This window comes from Sminthopsis crassicaudata, chromosome 5 (genome assembly GCF_048593235.1).
Source record: "Sminthopsis crassicaudata isolate SCR6 chromosome 5, ASM4859323v1, whole genome shotgun sequence".
Taxonomy (NCBI): Eukaryota; Metazoa; Chordata; class Mammalia; order Dasyuromorphia; family Dasyuridae; genus Sminthopsis; species Sminthopsis crassicaudata.
In genome coordinates, this window is record NC_133621.1 from 89,229,211 (window position 1) to 89,253,521 (window position 24,311).

The window sequence follows — 24,311 nt, forward strand, 5'->3', positions numbered from 1 at the left end:
TTGGGTAGATAGACAGTAGTGCTAACAATTTACATTCACTTCCCAGTGTTCCTTCTCTGGGTGTAGTTATTTCTGTCAATCATTGATTAACTTGAAGTGAGTTGGATCTTCTTTATGTTGAAGATATCCACTTCCATCAGAATACATCTTCATATAACATTGAAGTGTACAGAGATCTTCTGGTTCTATTCTTTTCACTCGACATCAGTTGATGTAAGTCTCTCCAGGCCTCTCTGTATTCCTCCTGCTGGTCATTTCTTACAGAGCAATAATATTCCATAACCTTCATATACCACAATTTACCCAACCATTCTCCAATTGATGGACATCCATTCATCTTCCAGTTTCTAGCTACTACAAAAAGAGCTGCCACAAACATTTTGGCACATACAGGTCCCTTTCCGCTCTTTAGTATTTCTTTGGGATATAAGCCCAATAGCAGCAATGCTGGGTCAAAAAGTATGCACAGTTTGATAACTTTTTGGGCATAGTTCCAAATTGCTCTCCAGAATGGTTGGATTCTTTCACAACTCCACCAACAATGTATCAGTGTCCCAGTTTTCCCACATCCCCTACAACATTCATCATTATTTGTTCCTGTCATCTTAGCCAATCTGACAGGTGTGTAGTGGTATCTCAGAGTTGTCTTAATTTGCATTTCTCTGATCAATAGTGATTTGGAACACTCTTTCATATGAGTGGATATAGTTTTAAATGATTTTTATGATTCTGCTAACTTGTGCTTGATATTTCACATTTGAAGTGACTTTCATTCACCATAGGAGGATAGTTTATATATGTAGGGATTATAGAAGGTCAGAAGCCATCCAGTTCAGAATTTATAATTTATAGATGAATAAACTGAGATCCAGGTCTGTGAGGTCTTGGGCCATGGGAATAAATGACTTTTAAAGTGATATGCTTTTACTGTGAAGTCAGTATCCTTTCCCATTGCCCCATGCTATTGTGTAGTTCATTTAGCTTAGATGCCTGATTTTAATATTCCCATTGTAGAGCAATTCATTTTTCTACTTTCAAAAAAAATTTTTTTTCTTTTATTTTTCAGAGCATTTTGTTGAAGGTAATCAAAAGTAGTTTTATTTTGTCATTTGTACCACATATTTCCTAGACAGATATTCACTAAATATCACTTAAACTCAGTGAATACAAAATCATAATCTTCCCTATCCCTAAAATCATTAGAAGTTCTCTTACTTTTTTTTTTTTTTTTTTATTGCATTAATGTAATAGCCTTGTTTTTTAAAAGGTGATTGGCACCACCTTTTCCTGAATGTTTGTTTTCTGTCTCCTACCCTGACAGCCTCTTTAACATAGTTAGAAGGAAAGTCCATATTGCATAATGTGTACATTGTTTTCTGCGTGCACTGAGATGGGGCAGGATTAGATCCTAATATCTCTTTCATAGCCAAGCTCTGTGGCATTGATGCACAATTTTAGTTTTTGAGTTTGTATTGCTGTAGACACCATTTATCTTGTTTTATTGTTCCTGCTTCTTTCTCTTTGTATTTGTTTGAGTTATTTTGCATCTCTCTGAATTCAGATTTTTTACATATTATATTAAATATCATAATTTGTTGAATAGTTATCAAATCAACATGCAGGTACTTTGTTTCCAGTTATTTTAACTACAAAAGTACTACTGTAAAGCTGATGAATCTGTAGGATAAATTCTTTTTTAAATATTTAAAGCAGAGGGCAATTTAAAGGAAAGAAAGATTACTTACTATTGATTTTCTCAATTGATTTAGGTTCTATGAGAAATTTACTCATTAAAAATTTTTTTTTCAGAGCTTGGGAAATTTGGTGCTTTTTAGTCCTTTCCATATACATAAGCAAAACTGTCAAGAAAAAAAGTACATGATAGCTTATGGAACATTTCATATCCATGTGGAATGTATTTCCATCATCTTCTCACCTACCAATTATTCATGGATAATTCAAGCCTGTTTTTGATCCAGTGATTATGACAAGGACACTTTGGGTAGACTGGTAAAGCCCATTTTATTTTGCCCCAAATTATCAACTGCTTGTTGTAGTAAAAACCCAGTTGCCCTATTTCAGTATTTCTTAACTATATAGAATGTCTAATTTAATATAAAATATATCACTGAGGCTTCTTGCTTTCTGCTTTGACCAGATTTCAAGGAAATAGAATATACATTTGAGCAACCTAGAATTCATTTCCTTAATGAATGACCTTATAAAATTCCAACTTTTCATCTTGATCATTTTATTTAATATATCTTTTTATATTGAGTTCTCAATGTCAGTAGAGTATTTTAGGTATTATAGATTAGGAAATATAGGTTAGGAAAGTAGATATTTATGTCATCATATAACTAGTAATCATGTGGTATAAGGTTTAGAATGAGGCCTTCTTAACTCCAAAGTTTAGTATTCTGTTATACCATTATGCCTTAGTGGATATCAACCATTAGAATTATCATTGGATAATGAATGTTTCATTGGTTGCAGACCTAAGGGATAGAAAGACATAGAGAATCTGTCAAAGTCATGGACAAACGTTTTATCCATTTTCCTGATTGGAAAGGTAAATAACAACAAAAATTTTGAAGCAAAGATATAACTGAATAGCATAAATTCACGGGTTGATTGTTTGGTAATAGGTCTTAAAAGTGGGTGTGAAGGGATGGAATATATTAATTATATTTTTGTGCCTTGTGAGATAGAGTAGAAAAAAATGAACGGATAATATTAGGAAAGCTCTGTAGTGATCTGGCATTCTCAGTTCCCATTGTATTGCAAGGAGATAAAAAAATAGTTTAAGACTGAGATTGAGGCAGCCTGAAAATTTTCTGGTTTACTAATTTTTAGGCATTGACCTAAATGCTAGTAATAAAGATGGGAAGGGGGTTAGCATTGGGGGACAAAGGTATAATAATGAATATCTCAAGCTCAGCTTAGGATGGAATGAGGCATCAGTGCTTTATGGGCCCACCTTAATATGAGTTTTTCAGAGGAGCTATTTAATTAGAGAGTAGGTCCAAGTGTGATTTAAGGTGTCAGAATTAAGTGCTAAGGCTTTAGCGAAGGAAATAAATAATAGTCTTCTGAAAAATGAAAATGAATGAAAAAAATTTAAAATATGACAAGTATTTGTCTAGAAAGATGAGGTCTGAAGTGATTAGATTTGTAATGAATAGGGAGGAGAACACAGAGGACATTTGTGTCAGCTAGAAAGAAGTAGTCTGCTTAAATGACAAGAATTGGGGAAGCCCTGAATTAGAGGTATTATTTTGGCCTTAAAGGAGGATTCAGATGGCATGCCTGTAAAAATGTTAGTGTAGAATTTTTGTAGTAGTTTGATTCAGAATATTAGTACTCTTTGAATCTAATCTAAGCCCTCTAGTGTTGAAGTCTGGTTATTTCTTTATATTTACATATGTTGCTTATGCATACACATATGTATGTATACATGCATTTTAATGTATTCATTCTACCACTGGTATCTATTCCTATACATCAGTAACACTTGTGTCTACCACTCAAACTTATCAGTAGTAGTTGAAAGTGTCTTATGGTAGGAAGGGATCAAAGAACTTAACTTTCTAACTCCTAAATCATTGGCATACTATGTTCTATTCATTTAAAGCCATATAAGTTAGTTGAATATGTTGATATTAATTATGTTGTTGTTGTTAAAGTGTTTTATAAAAGAAACATTTATTTAGAATTTTTGATTTAAGATCTTTTTTTTTTTTCATTTTTCTTATATTTGGTTGCAGCTTTGCCTTTAAATTAAGTTGAGATATTGTTAGAGAATTTTCGTTTCCTGCTTATGTCAAAATACAGAATTAATTTCAGACTCTTAGTTTCAACAAAATTTAGATTAACACAGTATCAGCTATCACTTTGTAGAAATAAGCTTCAGTGAAAAAAAAATTAAGCCCAATATAATTGCTGAAATTTTTAGATAAATGTTTTTGCATATGTAGAAGAGTATATTTCCTTATACATATATTTATATCTAGCAGTGCAACCAGACATGGCTTGTACAAGATGGATTTGTTTGGAACCTTTTTGCATGATATTGAATCATTAAGTAATTTCATATAGTCTGTTAAATTATTTTAAATGCTGCATAGTCTTGTATTATGAATAAAACTTTTATTACATATATATATATATATGTATGTGTATATATATGTATATATATATTTGTTGGAGAGATGAATTATCTTATAATCCAGATATCTTGGATGTGACTATCCTCCCACATATTGAGAATAAAGGGAAGATCTTGACAAGCAGAATGAAAACATTCATATAGCAGAATTCCATTTGTCTATTCCATTTAATATAGTTTTAATTTCATACTTTTTAGTATCCATTGCTCTTATTCCAGTTAAGAGCTAATATCTTAAAATTTCAGATTGATGCCTATTTAATTTCTGGCAGTATTAATTTTGTGATATGAAGATGATAATTGTGATTTTTAATAACATTATAGAGCCTGGTAAGTAAATGTGCAGTGTTTCATTTTAATGTCTTAACAGTTTTTGGTTGTTTATTTTGTAATTTATAACAAGCACATAAATTAGTAAATTGTAAGATTCAAAATTCACTTTTTTCCAGGAGGTATTTTTCCTTGACAAAAGTTAAATGTTTCATTTAAAAATTTTATGTGATCTTTGTGAGAAACTTTAAGCTGAGCATGTACATTGGATTAGTTCAAATACTAGATGAATATGTTTCTTTAGAAGTGAAATTATATTTTCCCAAGTAGTTCTAATTCTAACTCTTAAGTTTTAGTGAAATTTTTATGATCAATATAATTTATAAACTTTTTTGAACATTTTAAATTTGTGAATTAAGGACAGTTTGCCCTAATTTTATTTGCTTTTTTATCTCCAGTTAATCCAATGTGTCAGTCTTTTGGTGTAGATTTTTAACCCTAAATTAAGTTAATATACTAATGGAATTAATTACCAGTGTTATAATTATATGTATATTTGTATACATATGTGTATCCCTCATATTTTCATAATACCTTTATATAATATACTCTGCCTTGTTAGATTGTTCTTTTTAATGCCTCTCTGCCTATTAAGTTGTGATTGTAGGAATTTGTATAGGAATTTATGATTCGTATAGTGTGGTAAGCCAACCCATTGTTTTTCTGGTGTGGTGTGATAAAGAGGAAAGTTAACATGAGCTAAAATCCCTGTATACAGTTGTTAAAATAGGATTTGGACATTGTTTTATGTTATAATTATTATAATGTGTACACTAATGGTGATTTTGTATCAGCATTTTTGTTAATGTGTTGTGTTTTCCTGTTTTAATCTTTAATCTTCTCAGTGAACATTAGGAAGTCATAAACATTATTATAAAGTTACAATAAGGAATCGGTTAATTTTTACCCTCTTTGAAGCAATTTGTCTTAAATTTCCATACGTTTACATTTGCTTTTGCTACCCTAAAATCTTTAGTTGCTCGCTTTGACTTTTTATGTTGCTGAGTTTTATACATCTATTTTCTCACCTGCCATATCCTAGGGGGCTTGGAGTACCAATAATACAGTGAGCCCACCTTCCTGGTCCCCAGACATTTCAGAAGGCCGGGAAATTTTTAAACCCAGACAGCTTACTGGCAGTACCATTTGGAGCATCAAAGTGGTAAATAAATTTCTGTGTCTCATCTATATTTCTGATTAAACATGTTATTAAGGTATTTATGTATATGTAATTTAGCTGATACAGCTTTGCATTTAATTTTTTTTTTTTTCTATCTTAAAATGGATGAAACGTAAGCATTTGCCTGTTTAGATGTGTAATTTTAGTCCTTGAAATGATTTATTTGGTAAATTAGAAATAGATCACACAGAAGTTAACAAAGGATTGAGTTCATGTTATTTAACTGGTCAAGTCCTTAGCATCTCTTTTTGTGGCTGTTACTTTTGAGAATGCAACCAGCATTTATTACAGTTGGTATTTCAGTTTTAAATTAAAACATTAAAATGATATATTAGAACATACCAGGAAGGAAACTTGATATTAAAACTTAATGCTCATTTTAATTATTAGAATTGCCTCAAAATTTGAAAACATTGATATTGTGTCCTAGCACTGCTATATAATTTTCTTTTTGGGTTTTTTATATTGCTAGTATGCTTCCATAATATAAAGAAATACTGAAATATAAAAAATACTGGACCATTAAGGAAGTTGTATTAAGATATGGTGGGTAAGAGCAATCTAGCCCCAACCTTTGGATTTATGCCCTGACGTTTATAAATTTTTAAGCATTGTTTAGCTTTTAGATTTTGAGATCTTTTTTAGTTTTTAGAGTTTTAGAAAACTTTTTCCAAAGTTTTCTCATATGCATTGGGCACTGTAAAAAAAAATTACCTTTCTGGAAATTATTACACCTAAAGCTAGTGAGATTCTAGTGAGACTTTTTGGATGGCTCTTTGGATTTTATTTTAACTGCATTTCAGTAAGCTCAATAGAATAAATATTATTCAAAGCTTTTGATACTTTATATTCTTAGTATAGTATATAATACAATCCCTTGAGAATGTGAGACTTTTTCCCTTTTTTGATTATAGGTTAAGGATGTTCTCTGTAATTTAGGGCATTCCTTAATGGCTGGATAAACAGGATTGAATTCTGTCTTGAATATAAAGAAAAGAAATATTAAGATTTATTATGACGCTATACATTTCCAGAGCTTATAAGACTACTGCTACTTATGAAGTGTTGGGCAATAGCAAAACTGTAGAATAGCCTTAATTTTGCCACTGATTATAAATATTACATTCTTTTGAAATACCTTATAATTATGTTGCTAGAAATATGAATAAGACAGTTCATTTGATTAGCACTTCTATTGCAAACATGCTACCCTGCAAGAATAAATTAATGAAACTGACAGTACCCAAGAGATTTTAGTGAAGGGGAGTAGAAGCCATTTAATAATTTGAAGTAAGTTTCTAAGGCCAGATTTAAACTCCTTTAAACTCTTTCTGACTTGAGAACCCAACACCTAGTTGTTCCATCTTATCAAGAAACATAACCAATTTAAAAGCTCTAAAATATAAAACTATGTTCTTATCAATTGAGTATATGTACAGTTTTCATAAAATGCTTATTTAGGATCCAAGACAAAATTTCCCTTTGATAAAAGTAAAAGATAACTTTTTTCTTTAATTAAATGTATTCAGCTTTCAAGTCATCTTTTAGTTATTGTTTAAATTCTCTTATTCGCTTAAAATAAATTTTCATCATTCTGCAAAGTTAGATTGAAGGTGGGGTAATGCCATAAAAATTAATCCAGAGAATTAATTGTTAAAGAAGAAAATGGAATCTATGTAATTGAAATTTAATATTCAGTGTCTTGAAGAAAATATTTTTCCACTTTGGAAGTTAACATGTGCCTCCAGAGTTCCAAACATATACAGGAAAAAATTTTTTTTAGGGGAACTTTTTAATTATTGACCAGCTGTCCAAGATTTATCATTTGATGACTTATCCATTTCTTACAGATCACATTTCTGGGACTCTGGAACTATTCATTTTAGACATTGCATTATATACTTGTGGATCAAATTGTTATGTTCCTTTTACACACGCAGGACTGAATAAGGAAGAATGAATCTTTTTTCCCCCCACAAAAATATCCTTAAAATTCCTTTGCTTGAATTATACTTTATGTTCTTTGTTTTGATTTTTTTTTTGACTTAACTCATGACAGTCTTTTTTGATTTATATATGTGTGTGTGTGTGTGTGTGTGTGTGTGTGTGTGTGTGTGTGTGTGTGTGTGTGTGTGTTTCACTCTGAGTAAAAATAAAATACAGTTAACTGGATGCAAAGAAGAAAATCTTTGTGTTTTTAATATTTGATTGTAATAGAGGAAGAAGGAGAGGTTTTGTTAAACTTGAATAAATTTCTGGATCATCCTCTTTTTTTTTTTTTTTTTTTTTTTTTTTTTTAAATTAGGTGAAATCATGTGGGTGCCATCTCCAAGCAATCTCATTGCTTAAATTGCATTGGTAATTTATTTTCAAAGTATGATGGGCTTTTAATTACATCTTTTGTTAATAATTATGTACAATTTTGGAAAACATTACTAGGGTCGTGGATCTGGATTCCCTGGGAAACGAAGGCCAAGAGGTGCAGGACTTTCTGGCCGAGGTGGCAGAGGCAGATCCAAACTCAAAAGTGGGATTGGAGCTCTGGTTCTTCCAGGGGTAAGGTTAATTAATTTGTAGTTTATGTACTACTAAATATGCTGGGTTTTTTTTTTTTTTTTTCCTATCAAATCATTTAATGTATATTTAAGGCTTTTAAAAAAATGTTAGGCTAAAAAGAATGTATAAAACTCTGCTTTTAGTCCTATTCAATCTTTTCTTTTTTTCTTTTCCTATTTAATCTTTACTCCAATATATTAGACTTTTCCTCCTCTTTAAAATCATTTTGATATTTATTTCCCTACTAGGTATAGGACATTGTGCTTTGTTCTGGGTAATGAGATTATACTCTTCATCATTTTTTCTACTCAGCATTTTAAGTAAATGGCATTGAAAAGGATCTTTTTATCTTCTCTTACCTTTTATCTTTTATTTATGGGATTTTATTTATACTTCTAAGTTATAAATATATAGCAGTTCAATAATATGAATTATTGCTAAAAGTTTTCTAAGAATGCTATTATTGTGAGTTTAGTTAAGAAAATGAACGTTTTTCAGGCACAATAGCTTATAGTCAGTCACCAAACATTTTGTGATCAAATACTTGTAGAGAAAATGAATTATATCCTGACTTACATATTGTCACTTATGTGAATTATTTCATGTATGACCATACCTACACTTATTTTTCACTGCTTTCCTATTCCATTTTATTTCTCTTCTATGGAAATTCCTGGATTTCCATCTTTAGTACCAATCTTCAGCTCATGTATTCCTCCAGAGCAACTCCACAGCTTGATCAATTTGGCTTTTAACTTCATCACTCTACTCTGTTCTCTTGAAGATCCTCACTTAACCTTATAATTGTAAAATCCAATGATCTTTTCTTAGTTTTTTCCTGTTATTGCAATCTTTGTAGTATTTGACACAAACTCTCTCCTTTTTTTTCATAGGTCGTCTTTCTTTCCTAGTTTTCATGCTCTATGCTCTCCTTTTATAGGTCTTTCTGTTCCCTTTGTTGTGTTTTTCTAATTTGGCATCCATATCACATCTTTTAGCCAAGTTTGTTATGAAATTCTTTCCTGGGCTTTTCACTTTTTAAAATCTTTTCTATGTGGTAATCCATTTATCTCACGCAAATTTTTTCTGAAGGTAACCTTGATTTGTACAGTCTTTATTTCTATTCTGTGATGCCAGCCTGTTCTGAATAACACCTGTATATGCAGTTGCATTTCAAAAGTACCATGTCTAAGATTGATTTCATTCTTAGTCTCTTAGTACTTAAATGTATCTTACTTCTTGTTGCTTTTTACTGCATTTTTCCTATCCTGGAGGGCATGAGGAAGGGAGCAAGATTTTTTATAGCACCTATTGTGCTATATGCATTGTGCTAAGCACTCTTTATCAATACTTGCTCCCCACCATAATTTTTAAGGGTCTATTATTTTCCTCATTTTAAAGTTAAGCAAACTGAGGCTTACAAAGTTTAAATGACTTGCTCCAAATCACACTGATAGTATGTATCTGTGATGGATTTGGATTCAGGATCTAAAGAGTGGACAAATTTCTCTATCCAGTTCTGAGAGCAATTGATTCTAAAGGCTACAATCCTTCAAGTTTCATCCATAATAATTTTAAGTATATTCCCTAATATTGGAAATATCCCCAATATCCAATTTTTGCCCCTACTTAAAAAAAAAAAAGCTGCTATAAATTTATTTTTGAAGAGAGAGGCTTTCCTCTCTCTTCAATTCTACTGCCTCCCCAATGAAAAAAATACAGATACGCACCTAGTATTGGTATTGCTCTATTAACAACTATATACAGTTTTGCTATTCTTGTAGGTAAGTTTTCAAATTTTTCTCCAGAATGATTGGATCAGTTCAGAACTCCACCAGTAATACATGAGTGTTCTCATTTTTCCATATCCTTTCCAACATTTATCATTTTTCATTTTTATGTTAGCCAATCTGATCAATTTGAAGTGACACCTCAGAATTAGTTAATTATAGGGGAAATGCAATTAAGTAAAACAAATAATCCACTTATTTACATATATCTCTGTCCCATTCTGTACACTAATTTGCATCCTTCCCTCTCTTTAGGTTTTTGCCAGCAGTGATTCCTTTAGAATTGTTAGCTACTATTGTATATCACAACATTTATTTTTATATTTTGTTCCTTAAATTGTTGCATTTGTGTATACTGCTTTCTTTCTCTCTTTGTCAGCTCAATTGTTATTTATTTAAAACCAATTTGCAATGTAATTATTATGGTACTGAACAAGTAGACTAATTTAGACAGAATTGTTATTTTTATTATATTAACCATGAGCAATTGCTATTTTTCAAGCATTATTGGTAATGGAGAGAAGCTGGGACTTATTCCTAGTAAGATAGAAGTGAAACAAGGATGCCCATTAATACCGCTATTATTCAACTGAAATATTGGCGTTAGCCATAAGAAAAGAAAAAGAAACTAAAGGAATTAGAATATACAATGAGGAAATAAAACTTAGTCATTGCAGTGATTTCTCTTTACTTAAAGAATCCTAGAAAATTATCCAAAAACCTATTCAAAACACTTAACATCTGTAGCAAAGTTGTAGGATATAAAATAAGCCGACACAAATCATCAGTATTTTTATAAATTATTGATAAAGCCCATCAGCAAGAAAAAGAGAAATTTCATTTATAATAACTAGACTAAATAAAATATTTGTGTCTACTTACCAAGACAATCCTAAGAACTATTTGAAAACCATTACAAAACACTTCTAACATAAAGACAAATCTAAATAATTTGAAAAATATCAGTTGCTCCTGGGTTTAGCCTACCCATATATAATAAAATTATATAATATATATAAAATTATATTTTATAAAATAGAAAATATAATAAATTATAAAATTAAATAATATATAATAAAATTGTGACAATTCTGCCTAAATTGGTCTACTTGTTCAGTGACATAGCAATTAAATTGCAAAAAAATAATTTTTTTAATTATAAAAACAATAACAAAATTCATCTTGCAGAATAAAATGTAAAGAAAGAATATCAAGGGAATTAATGAAAAACTTACAAAGGATGGTGGCTTACCAGTACCTAGAACTACAATTTAAAAACTACATTTTTAAAGCAATAGTCATCCAAATCATATGTTACTGGCTAAGCAATAGAGCAGTAGATCTGTGAAATAATTAGATACACTTGATAAAATAATCTGTCTATAGTAACCTAGTATTTGATGATAAAGCCCCAAACTCAAGCTTTTGGAATAAGAACTCATTATTTAACAAAAATTGCTGGGAAAAAAAGGAAAAGAATACGTTAGAAAATCAACATAGATCTATATCTCACACCCACACCAAAATAAGTTCCAAATAGGTACATAATTTAGGCATAAAGGGTGATACTATATAAACAAATTACGAGACCAAAGAATAATTTACCTATCAGATCTTTGAAGAAGAAAGGAATTTATGACCAAAGAAGAACTAGAGAACATTATGAAAGGCAAAATGAACAACTTTGATTACATTAAATTTAAAAAAATTTCACAAACAAAACCCAAAGCAAACAAACAAGATTAAAAGGGAAGTACATAGCTGGGGGAAAAAAAAAATCTGTATAGCCTGCATTTCTGATTATTTTACTTTAAATCAAGGAATATATATAAGTTCAAGATTTTGGTGAATTTGATTATATTTACTTCTTCAATTTTACAAAAGTATCAATGTCTTCAGAATGATGGAATGTAATACAACTTAAATTTCATTCTTTTATAGGTTTCTTCTGTGGATATTTTATCAAGCAAGGATGAAGAAGAAAATTCCATGCATAATACAGTAGTCCTATTTTCTAGCAGTGACAAGTTCACTTTACATCAGGTTAGGGGATTTTTTTTTTTTTTTTTTTTTTTTTTTTTTTTTTTTTTGTATTTTTTGGCATCTTTGCTATTTAAGCATCTAGTTTCTGTTCTTTAAAGTATTTTAGCTTCTTGTTTTTCAGTTTGAATTGATGCAAATTTTTTGTCACCTAATTTTATGCACACACAAAAAAAGGATTTTTGTTGTTTTTTAATTTAGGATATGTGTGTAGTTTGTGGAAGCTTTGGCCAAGGGGCAGAAGGAAGGCTGCTAGCATGTTCTCAGTGTGGTCAGTGTTACCATCCATACTGTGTCAGTATTAAGGTGAGTGTTATATTTAAAAACTTCATAGCGTTGTTTTTGTTGGGTTATTTTTACTTTATTTTGTTTAATGTCAACTTAGTGGTGCTATTCTGAAATATTTTTTGACTAAAAATTATTAGTCAAAATTGTTATCTTTGTTGTTTTTGAAAGACGTCAGTTAAATTTCATTCATTAATAGAATTCTATGATGTTCAGTAGACATTAGCATTTTCCCCAATTCTTTAACCATAAATAAACTGGTCTGAATGAGATAGTTTACAATATTTATATGCAATACTAGTTTGTCTTGTTGAGGTTTAGATTTGGAGTACCCAAATTGAAATGTGGGTTTTTGATGGTCAGGGAGTTCAATGAGGTCTAATAGCAGCGCAAGGGTAGGGAGTTCTGAGGATTCCCTTTTTGGAGGTGCAGAGATCCCCTGTAAAGGAATTTACCGACCTGAAAACTTAGATTAATAAAAGAGATTTATTATAGGGATTGGGAAGTAAGGTTCTGGTTAAGGAAATACGTGAGGGTAAAGAGAAGAGGGCACTGGAAACAGTATTACAGTGGGCAGAAGCTCCTGTAGGTACCAAGCATAGGACTGACATGTTTGGAACCTCTGCAAAGAGAGGGTTTTAATTTGGCTCTTTTATAATCGGGGGCTTTGGCTACAAGCTGAAGGGGGCTCCTGGGTGGAGTCCTAGGTTGGCTCTTCACTGGGTTTCTGCTAGAGCTAGAATTGAATTGAATTCAATGGGTTTCAGGGCTGAGCTGACCCCAACCAGAAAACAAAAATGAAACTGTACATTTGGTGGAGTCTCCTCACTGAGGTAGAGTTGAAGGAGGTTTTCTCCTTTAAGGATTTTCAGTTTGGGGGTTCCCTCTTCATTCCCTTCTCAAAGCAGTCAAAACTTAAATTCATTTAAAGGAAAAAGACTTGGGGCAGTGCCCCTTATTAAGGGAGAGTTGAAGGAGATTTTCTCTTTCAGGGATTTTCCGAGTTCCGGGATCCCCTCTTTCAGTCTTTTATTTTAAAGGAAAAAAATGCTGAAATTTTTATTTGCAAGGGAATGATTTAACTTAATTATCTTTTCTCAATTATCAGCATATATATAGTTAATTATTGTTTTAAAATTTTTAGTCTGGCCTAAAAAGGGAGAAAATTTAATTTGAATGGTATAAGATGATGTAAAAGGCACAAAATATGGTATTTACTACAACATTTAAATTGTTATTTTCATGTTAGATGCAGAAGGACCCAGAATTATAATTCCACAACTCAAAGTTCTTACATTAAAATCAGTAGATACACACACAGACATATATAGACATGTGCACGTACACATATGCATAGTAAGCACCCAGAAAGTAGCAGTTCAATCAACAGGGAAGTAACTACATATGTTGTGAATCAAATAAGGCATGGAAACCTCTACCATAAATAAGAGGAATTCTTAAAATACACATTACAAAAAGCCAAGAGAATAGCCACAAAAAGTAAGTTAGCCTTCAAAGTGACATATTAACCAACTAGTGGATAAATGACTTAAATTTTTTTTTTTTTTTTTTTTTTTTTTTTTTTTTTTTTTTTTTAGACGAACAAATTTTGACTGGAAGGATGAGTTTAATGTAGTGGATAATATTAGGGAGGGAGAAAGCAAAACAGCCTTTGTTTTTTCACTCTTTTTTAATTTCTTCAGTGTAGAGATGCAGAAATGAAGAGAGTATCTAATATTGTTTCTTAGACAACTGATAATGGCTGAACGAATTGCAGTTATGTGAATGTAACAGTTTATAGTAGCCTAGGAAATTATAAAAGAATCAGAGATAGAATGGTTTTAGAGAGTAATGTATTGTGTAATGTATTGTAGTAAAGATTTGGAAATAGAGCAGATGCTCAGTGATTTTGGGGTAGTGATTAAATTACTTGTGATATAATGAATGTGATCTAATACTTTTATATTGGAATGCAAAATATAAGCTAAATCACTGCTAAGATAAAACACAATAAACAACTATCAACTATTTGGGGTCTACTACATCCCACACTATTTGCTAAGTTATCAGGATAAAAAGATGACTAAAGAGAAACTCTCAAGAAGAAAGTTTAACGAATGAGCAATTTAAAGTGAATTGAATTAAAGTTTAAGAACAATTTAATGGATGAGATATTACACTGAAAAGTTAGATAAATGGAAAGTAATTTATATGTGGACACTAGTGTCTAAAACTAATTGGGAGAGGCTTTCTTTAGAAGGTGTGATTTTACCTGAAATTTTTAGGAATCCAGGACTTGGACATGAGGGAAAGTCATTGTTATCTTTGAAAATACTGGGATTTACATTCACTACAGAGAAGGAGTGTATTGATGAAGCAGTGGTAGGGACCTCATTGGACGAGTAAATTTAAGAAAGTTCTTATTTTGGGAGCAAGGCTGACAGATTACGACTTTCATTGCCATACAGAGAATTTTTTTATTTGATCTTAAAAATAATAAGCCATAGGAGTAAGCATGGTGAATTGGTCAGAAATAAACATTTGGAAGATAACTTTTGCTGGAGAATGGAGATTAGTTTGAGCTGGAGAGACTTTTGTGGCATGTAAACTAAATTGCAGGGTATTGCAAAAGGCAATATTTGAAGTGATAAGCTGCACTAGATTTGTGGCATTGTCATAGGAGAAAAGGATACATATATTAGAGATATTTTAAAAATAAAATCACCAGGTCTTAGCAGAAGATTAGATAGGGAGGAGAGAATGAGAGAAGAGCTAAGGAAGAGGTTTTGAGCTTGGGTACTGGAAAGATTTTGTCATCCTTAGGAGAAATGGAGAAGTTTAAAAGAAGGTAGAGTTTGGATGAGAGATTGATAATGAGTTGAGTATTATACATATTGAATTAAGATACTTGTGAGGCATGCAATTCAAGATATGTAGTAAGCAGTTGGAGAAAAGAGATGAGATTAGCACTCATTAAGTGTGGGTTGAAAAAGTCAGACAATTGAGGAAAAATTAGGAAACTTACTTCATATTGATGTGGAAATATTATCTTTTTCAGTTTCAATGCCTGGACAAAATTATAACACAACCATAGTTTTTTGAAATGTAGCTGATCCATTGTTAAATTTCAGTGTCACTATATTGATATAACCTATATCTGTGATTATAGTTTCTGGTTGACTTAACTAATTAACATAATCAGATATCATTTTATATGCAGTAAGGAAAAGTACAGAAAAGCAGTCTGTAATTAAATTTATCTTTCTATACACACACACACACATACACACACACATTATCTAAATAATTTTGGTTTTTGTGAAGAATAGTTAGCTATATTAGCAGTATACTAGCAAAGCATTGGTTTTCTAAATATTCTTGGATATTGAGAACTGTCTTGTATCCTGTCTCAAGTATCCAATTCTCTAAGTTTTAACAATGACATTTACTTGGCTAATTTAGCTTTATATGATATAATTTGGTCTCTAGTTATTCTCATATAGCACGTACGAGAGGCATGAGAGTAAATCACATGCTTATTTAGGTATCATGAAAAAGGAATCCATAGAGTTTAAAGGAAACTTTGGGAAACAAAATGTTTACCAGTCAGATTTTTAAAAATCAGTTTTCTATTCTTATATACTATACAATGAAATTGGCTTAATCAGATTGTAAATATCTACTTTGCAGCACATTTTACTAGGTATAAGAAGATGAAACGTGACAATAGCTAGCCTCAAATTCAATCATTTTTGCTATTTATTTAAATATTTACAATGTATGAGTTTTTTTGTTTTTGTATTTTAAGTGCTATGGCAGTAAAAGAGGAAGGGAAACCTTTTTTTCTTAGACCTTAAGGGGAACGTATGTGCAAATATCTGTGATACAAGTTTGACAATAAGTATATTTATTGGAGTAATTGCAGAAATCTGAGAGATTTGAGTAAGGATAAATAACTTCTAACTGAATATAATATGGACAGTGAAACCCCTGAACTTATGATTTAAAGGAAAGATTTTCAGTAGTTCTAGATTTGGGTAAGTTACCTGAGAGTACTAGCACATCATAGTAAGATGACTTGAAACCTTGGCAAAATGAGTAATTCAGTTTGATTGAATGTAGTATGCTGAGAGTAGACTCTTATGAAGTGAAGTTGGAACAGTCACTCAGAAACTTCATAGTTCAGAGACATTTTCAAATCAAGAAGGTTAGAAAGGGCAAAGAGACTAATTAGGAAGCAATTGGGAATAGCTTAGAAGAGAAGCAAGAAGGGTGTAGACTCAATGTTATTGGTATAGAAAAAAATAAAAGTAATTATTAGAGTAATTATTAGTGTAATTCCCAGTTCCAGAAGTCTCAGTGTCATCCTTGGCTGAGATTGTATGTAGAAGATTAGATAAAGTCAAATGTTTGGGCTAACTGAGGATTTGAGCTTGTGATTTGAAGAATAATCATGCTATGGAAGGGAATATTGACAAGCTTTGGAGAGGCTCCTTGGAGTTTTAGATCTTTAGAGATGATATCTGAGATATCATGGTAAAGAATTCCAGTAGATACTTAAAAATTAGAATTCAGTGGTTAAAACAAACTCAGTGATTAAGATATGAGTCATCTTTGAGGTAAAAAATCCAAGTCTTATACTACATGTAATTATCACAGATTTTTATTAAAATATGTGCTGTATGTACAATAATAAGAGGGGATAGTGAAAATAAAATTTATGTATGGTTGGTATCTTCATGAATCTTACATTTACATTTTAGTTTTAGTTTTGGAGTAGCTATACAGTATTGAAGACATAAGGGAGAATATGTTACAATCCAAAAGTGGCATAAGTATGGTATTCATCTGATAGTGACTAGACCTATTTTGATTCACTATAGAGTAGAAGTTGCAGATTTTTGGACATAATTCCTTTTTTTTTTTTTTTTTTTTTTTTTTAAATTTTTCTTTATTTTCTCTTAAAGTTAAATGGACTACCTTGTGAAATACTGGGTTCTTCCTCTCTTGAAACCTTTAATAAAGACTATTCACCCACTTAACTAAGAACATTGTAGAAGGGTTTTTGGTCATATAAGTAAGCAAGGAGTAGGTAGCCTGGGAAATTGATTGTTAATGAAAGATTGGTCAGTATTATCAAATGTACTTTGAAATTCAAAGAACATAACTGATGAGAAGAGACAATATAGTTTGTCCATTTGAGCTATTGGTCACCTTGATGAGACTGAGGAGAGGGCATTTCATTCTTGCTTAGATAACAATTTTTCTTTTGTAGAGAATGCATTTCTCCCTAAATTTTTCTCCCAAAAATCCTCCTAGTAACAACAAAAACCCATTTTAAGAAAACCAAACCCTTTTGATTTAAATTTTTGAGAGATTTCCTATTTTAAATTATTATCAAACATAATTTGTAACATTGAGCATTTTTCATAATATACCATTTCAAACAGGTCTTAATATGACATTAATTGGACCCTTTTTGCAGATCACCAAAGTTGTCCTTAGCAAGGGCTGGAGATGTCTCGAATGCACAGTTTGTGAAGCCTGTGGCAAAGCCACTGATCCAGGAAGACTCCTTCTTTGTGATGACTGTGACATAAGCTATCACACTTACTGCTTGGATCCTCCATTGCAAACAGTTCCCAAAGGAGGCTGGAAGTGTAAATGGTATATTGTTTTTGATTTTCAATACTACGTTTTCTTTTGCTTTTTTGTTTTCTTATCACTTTAAAAAGTCAATCACATCTACTGATGACATCAGCATTTACCAAATAACAGATATTTTGTTGTGTATTTTAAATAACTTGATATTTCTTTTTTATTTTATGATTATAAAATTTTTTTTGACAGTACATATGCATGAGTAATTTTTTTTTAAAATAACATTATCCTTTGTATTCATTTTTCCAAATTTTCCCCTCCCTCCCCCTACTCCTTCCCCTAGATGACAGGCAATCCCATACATATTACATGTGTTACTGTATAACCTAGATAAAATATATGTGTATAAAACCAAATTTCTTGTTGCACGTTAAGAATTGGATTCCGAAGGTATAAGTAACCTGGGTAGAAAGACAGTAGTGCTAACAGTTTACATTCAATTCCCAGTGTTCCTTCTCTGGGTGTAGTTGTTTCTGTCCATCATTGATCAACTGGAAGTGAGATGGATCTTCTTTATGTTGAAAGATATCCACTTACATCAGAATATATCTTCATACAGTATTGTTGTTGAAATGTATAGTGATCTTCTGGTTCTGCTCATTTCACTCAGCATCAGTTCATGTAAGTCTCTCCAAACCTCTCTGTATTCATCCTGCTGGTCATTTCTTACAGAGCAATAATATTCCATAACCTTCATATACCATAATTTATCCAGCCATTCTCCAATTGATGGACATCCATTCATCTTCCAGTTTCTAGCCACTATGAAAAGAGCTGCCACAAACATTTTGGTACATACAAGTCCCTTTCCCCTCTTTAGTATTTCTTTAGGATATAAGCCCACTGCTGGATCAAAGGGTATGTACAGTTTGATAACTTTTTGGGCATAGTTCCAGATTGCTCTTCAGAATGGCTGGATTCTTTCACAATTCCACCAACAATGCATTAGTGTCCCAGTTTTCCCATATCCCCTCCAACATTCATCATTATTTGTTCCTGTCATCTTAGCCAATCTGACAGGTGTGTAGTAGTATCTCAGAGTTGTCTTAATTTGCATTTCTCTGATCAGTATAACTTGAGATTTCAATTGATTCATGGTTCTTTGATCTGTAAAGTCATCTAGATTTTAGTCCATTTGTATCTTCTTTTTTTGTGAAATAGTTGTCTCTTTCCTTATTTTTTCATTGAAATATTTTTTACCCATTGAACACAAGGCCTTTTGCTTTGGCCTTTTGCTTTTTGTGTGTCTGTCTCTTCAACATTTTTTCTTTTATTTTATATGACTGGAAGATATTCTTTTTCAGTCACAAAATGAGCAAATAATTTTCTTCACAAAGTATGTATTTTTATGATAATGTTCTTTAGCATACATTGGTCATCATATGTTTCTTCAACCTTTGGGCTATTCAAAATTTTGTTTTTGGAAAGATTGTGTTACAATAATTATAAGCCAGATGTGTCACTGTCTAGTTATTTTAAAAACAATGGACTTTATGAAACTTGGCATCATTAAAGCTATAAAGTTTTCCAAATGCACAACTATCTGGAGCATTTCCCATAGCACAACCGTTAAATAATCTCTGCAATTGTAAATAATGTGGAAGACTACAGCTGTACAATTTCGATTCAAATTAACTTTTAAAAATATTTTTAAATGTTCAATCTTATCTGACAAAAAATGTGTACTATAGGTACCAAATTTAGACTTGTCATATATTTTTTTGCAGGTGTGTGTGGTGCAGACATTGTGGAGCAACATCTCCAGGTCCAAGATGTGAGTGGCAAAACAATTATACCCAGTGTGCCCCATGTGCAAGTTTATCTACTTGTCCAGTCTGCTCTCGTAATTATAGGGAAGAGGATCTTATTCTGCAATGTAGACAATGTGACAGGTAATACCTTCCTTTTAAAAATTTTTCATATATGCTTTTTTAAATCCATTTTTCTCAGTATTCTTGTGTCATAACCTCTCTGTAGTATTATGTCTATATCTGTTGAACTTTTACCATTAAACAAAATGATGTTTGGCAAGATTGCTGAGTTGCTGTATCTAACCCCAGCTCCCTCTCATCGTTAATGAAATATAAGATAGATGCTAAGTAATTTATGAAAAGCAGGTAATAAATTTTCATAGAGTGAAAAGAATAGAGTATGGTAAGAAACAACATAGGAAAGTTGAATGAGATCTGGAAAGAGTACAAATTATAGATAATCAGTCTCCAATGGATCTCATTAGAGAATAAACCAAATTTAACCTTGAAATGCAGTTGCCAAGTTTTACATCTTTTATATGAAAGCACAAATCCAGTGATGTGGGAATAGAGTAGTTATTTGATTGAACAGTTCTTTTTCTAAAATCCTCCATATTTATCTCCAGATTTCCAAGTCCTTCTTTTTCTTTCTTTAGTGTGTTATGTTACTCTCTCCTTAGCACCAGCTCCTGTCCTAATATCAGACACATCAAAATTCATAGTGACCCTTAAATACTATAAATATTTAGTTCTTCAACTTACTTTCCTCTCATGAGCTATATTGCCATCTCATACACTTATTGATTATATGATTGTATCTGCTGTCTTGCATAGGTCACCAAAGACTGTAAAATAGGACTTACTAGTCTTTAATATAGTATAAGAAAAAATTGGGGAAAACAATGTGATTTTTTTTTTTTTTTTTTTTTTTTTTAATGGAAAGTTGGCATTGTAGGGTTGGCAAAAGCATGATTGGACAGCAGTTGCCAGGGAGGGACTAGTGACAAACAGCCTCTTTGCTCTTGTGACTAATGAATATTCATTGTTTGACGCCACCTGGAAGGCTAGAAATATTGGAGCAGACTTGTTTGTATAACAAATGATAGCTAGGTGCTAGATATTAGACCTGAATCCCTGTGTTCATTTGCATTCTTCAGTAGTAATAGGCTTCCTTGACACAATAGTAAAATATTGATCAATAAGAGAACTAGATTTCAAAACTTTACTCATTACAGGATAGCTGAATTTTATGAACTATGTTTGGAGACAGGATCGTGATTTTGGCAGTTAAAATACAAAATCAATTAATTGTAACATCAATTAAAGAAAATCAATTTATTTCTGTAACGCTAAGTAAATCTGATTATTTTCATATGTCTAAAAATAGTAATTATTAACTTTCAACTTTCTGCTAGGCATTTTGGGTCATATGGGAAATAAAATAATCCCTGACTAAAAGGAGTTTACCCTTCAATTGGAAAAATTTGTTTAGAAAGCCTGAACAATCCATTACATATCTTTAAACTATTTAGATTCAGTGCACTTTTATTTGTTAATTGGGTATATTTTCATTTTCTATGATAACTTTCAACAAAATGTAGTTTTTATGTTGGCCACTTTTAATAAAATTTTATTTTTGTTATTCCTATATCTGAGAGCATGATTGCACTTACCTTTGCTTTTTAAAATTATTTTGAAGTATAACAGATTTTGCTCAAAGCCTTTATTTTAACTCTGTCAGTCCTTATTTTGTATCGGTGTTGTAGTCTGATTTACAATCCCTCCTGTTATCTTTGCTTCCAGGGTTGGGTCCATATTTATTGTATTTATAGTTATAATCTTTATGTCCTATTCTTAGATCTTTTTCTCTTTTCAGCCATCACCTACCTTTAAAAATTTTTTTTTAAAATTTATTGTGTTAAATATTTCTTAATTGCAGAAACATTTTAAACATTCATTTCTTAAAATTTGAAGTGTAGATCCTCTCTCTAATTTCTGGCCTTCTACTCTTTTTTAGGAAGGCAAGTAGTGTGTTATCATTTAAACTTGAAAAGTCATATAAAACATTTCCAAAATAACCCAAGTTGTAAGAAAAATGCCCTTCTTCCCCTCAAAAAACAAAAACAAGAAAAAAAGTTTAAAAATCCTCATTTGCCAGTTTGTTAATTCTCTCTCTGTACATAGACAACATTTTTCATCAGATTTCCTTTGGTTGCTGTGGATGATATTTCTGTTCCTGCGTAACATTGTTCTCTTGATTCTGTTTATTTTTTTGTCATTTCATTTAAGATGTGTCAGGTTTTTTTGAAACTATACTGTTTGTCATATCTAAAAAGCTAGGGATGTTTTATCAGAATTATATATCATATCTTATTCAGCCATTGTCCAAATTATTGGGCATTCCCTACTTGTTTAAAGAAGGAAGGGTATTCAGAAAGAGTTATGTGCAACTTTGTAACCAAAATATGCTTCATTTCCTTTTTTTCTTTTTCTTTTTGTTTTTACTTTGTTTTCTTTTGAATCCCATTTTCTAACTCCTTTAATTATATTTTGAGTAGGCTTCTTGAAAGAAGCTTAAGGGATATGAGAAAATACATTTAAAAAATCATTATTACTCAGTTGAACATATACTAAGGATCCTGTTATAGTTCTAGATTGTTAAAAATATAATTCACATAATCACTTTGTTTTCAAATCCATCAAGTCAACTTAAAAGCATATTGAAAATATATTCTATTTAACTTGGCATTTCTGGATTTATAAAGCACTTTAGAAAAGTGAAATGTCTCTGAGTAGTAGGTGTTATCATTATCCACATTTTAGAAATGATAATTCTGAGTCAGGTGAAGGATAAGTAGCTAACAGAAGATCACAGAGCTAACAAATGTTTTGTATGTGGCTTTCTAATAATTTGATGACAATGGTGACAGCAAGAGTCAGTTACGTACTACATGCCATATGTGCTGGCTGACTTGAAATTCACATGTGATCCTCACCTCAATTGTAGGAATTTGCTTTTGTTGTTATTTTACCAATGATGAGGCTGAGGCAAACAGAGCTTAAGGAGCATTCTGAGACAAAAACTATTTAAGTCTATATTTTTAGCATAAGTCTTCCTGCTCAGGAACTGTGCACTGCCCTATCTTTATGTCTCTAGCAGGCCCTTCCTAAGATGTTTAGGTCACACTATATAGGAAATTTTTGATATTTTAATTTCACTTTTCTATAGTTTTAATGATTTTTAAAAAATGAAACTTTTCTGTCAATACTCAATTGAGAACTCAATTATAACAATGTAAAGAAGTATGTGTACCAAAAATCAAGAAGAATAATAGTCGTATAAATTTTTTAAAATCCCAACTAATTTAAAAATATGTTCTTTTATTTAGATGGATGCATGCTGTCTGCCAGAATTTAAATACTGAGGATGAAGTAGAAAATGTAGCTGATATTGGTTTTGATTGTACTATGTGCAGACCCTACATGCCTACAGTAAATGGTAAGAGAACTTTTTTTTACAAAAAAATAGTGAGATGTTAGCAGAATTGTCTTCTTTCAGTCATGTAGAACTATTTTGAATAATATGTTCTAATCAATATGGCTGCATATTTGATAAAAACATAATGAGGACAATAGGTCCATTATTTTCATAGCTTCCTGGAGATGAATTATTTTATCCCCAGTTAATAGAGAAACCTGAATCATGATGCATATATAGCCTGGATATAGAACATATTTCCTCCTAATTGGGAAGGAGAGAGGAGATATGAGAACTTAAGACATCAGATAATAACAAAAAATGTCTTTTTTTTTCTCCCCACTGTTCTTACTGTTTTTTCTATTACTTCTTTATCTCACTTTCACCATCACCATACTCCTGTAAAATGCCTTCCTTCTTTGTTTCTAAAAATTATTATAAATATGCCCCACTCAGTATTGTTAAAAATATTGCTATTTAAGGAAGAAAACAACTTTGTTAAAAATAATTTTGCATCCATTTAATATTAATAATATTAAATTAATTAGTAAAATAAAAATTTAGTGTTTTTTTTTTCTTGCCATTTCAGTGCCTTCCTCAGACTGCTGTGAGTCATCAATTGTAGCTCAAATTGTTACAAAAGTAAAAGAGCTAGGTAAAACTTTAAATTTTAACTTTTTCGTATTGAAAACTTATTTTGCTATGAAAAAGTAATCATATGTTGTGTTGCATGTGTCTGAAGTCCTATTTATTGCATGATATGAGTATTCCTAAGTCCTTTTGGTGTAATTATTCTTTTTGAAATCATTTTGCATTATTTCTATTATGCTTCTGGGTTTTGCTCTTTGATATTCCATTAAGACTTAGGAGATGAAATTTTTATTGTTTTTTCTCTTCTTTTGCCAGTGACATGAGATAATAATACCTATCTTTAAATGATGTCTCCAGATCAGAGAATAATTCAGGTTGTTTTCATGAGGAATACCTTTTTACACAATTATTTGCAGATATATGTGGAAATTATTAATTTCAATTAAGTCATTCATTCCCAATTGAGATTCCAGTGTATTTT

The 24,311-nt window shown here is 31.1% G+C and overlaps 1 protein-coding gene across 13 annotated transcripts in view; it reads left to right on the top strand.

The window, feature by feature from the left end:
• The window catches only part of KMT2C (lysine methyltransferase 2C), a 243,898-nt gene that overhangs the window by 133,270 nt on the left and 86,317 nt on the right, over positions 1-24,311 (top strand). For all 13 annotated transcript variants that reach the window (XM_074267425.1, XM_074267415.1, XM_074267418.1 and 10 more), the window contains 8 exons: positions 5,541-5,660; positions 8,118-8,234; positions 11,966-12,067; positions 12,266-12,370; positions 17,835-18,016; positions 19,738-19,902; positions 23,151-23,260; positions 23,829-23,894. In XM_074267425.1, the coding sequence (XP_074123526.1) occupies positions 5,541-5,660; positions 8,118-8,234; positions 11,966-12,067; positions 12,266-12,370; positions 17,835-18,016; positions 19,738-19,902; positions 23,151-23,260; positions 23,829-23,894 (967 nt within the window). The remainder of the gene's footprint in view (positions 1-5,540; positions 5,661-8,117; positions 8,235-11,965; positions 12,068-12,265; positions 12,371-17,834; positions 18,017-19,737; positions 19,903-23,150; positions 23,261-23,828; positions 23,895-24,311) is intronic.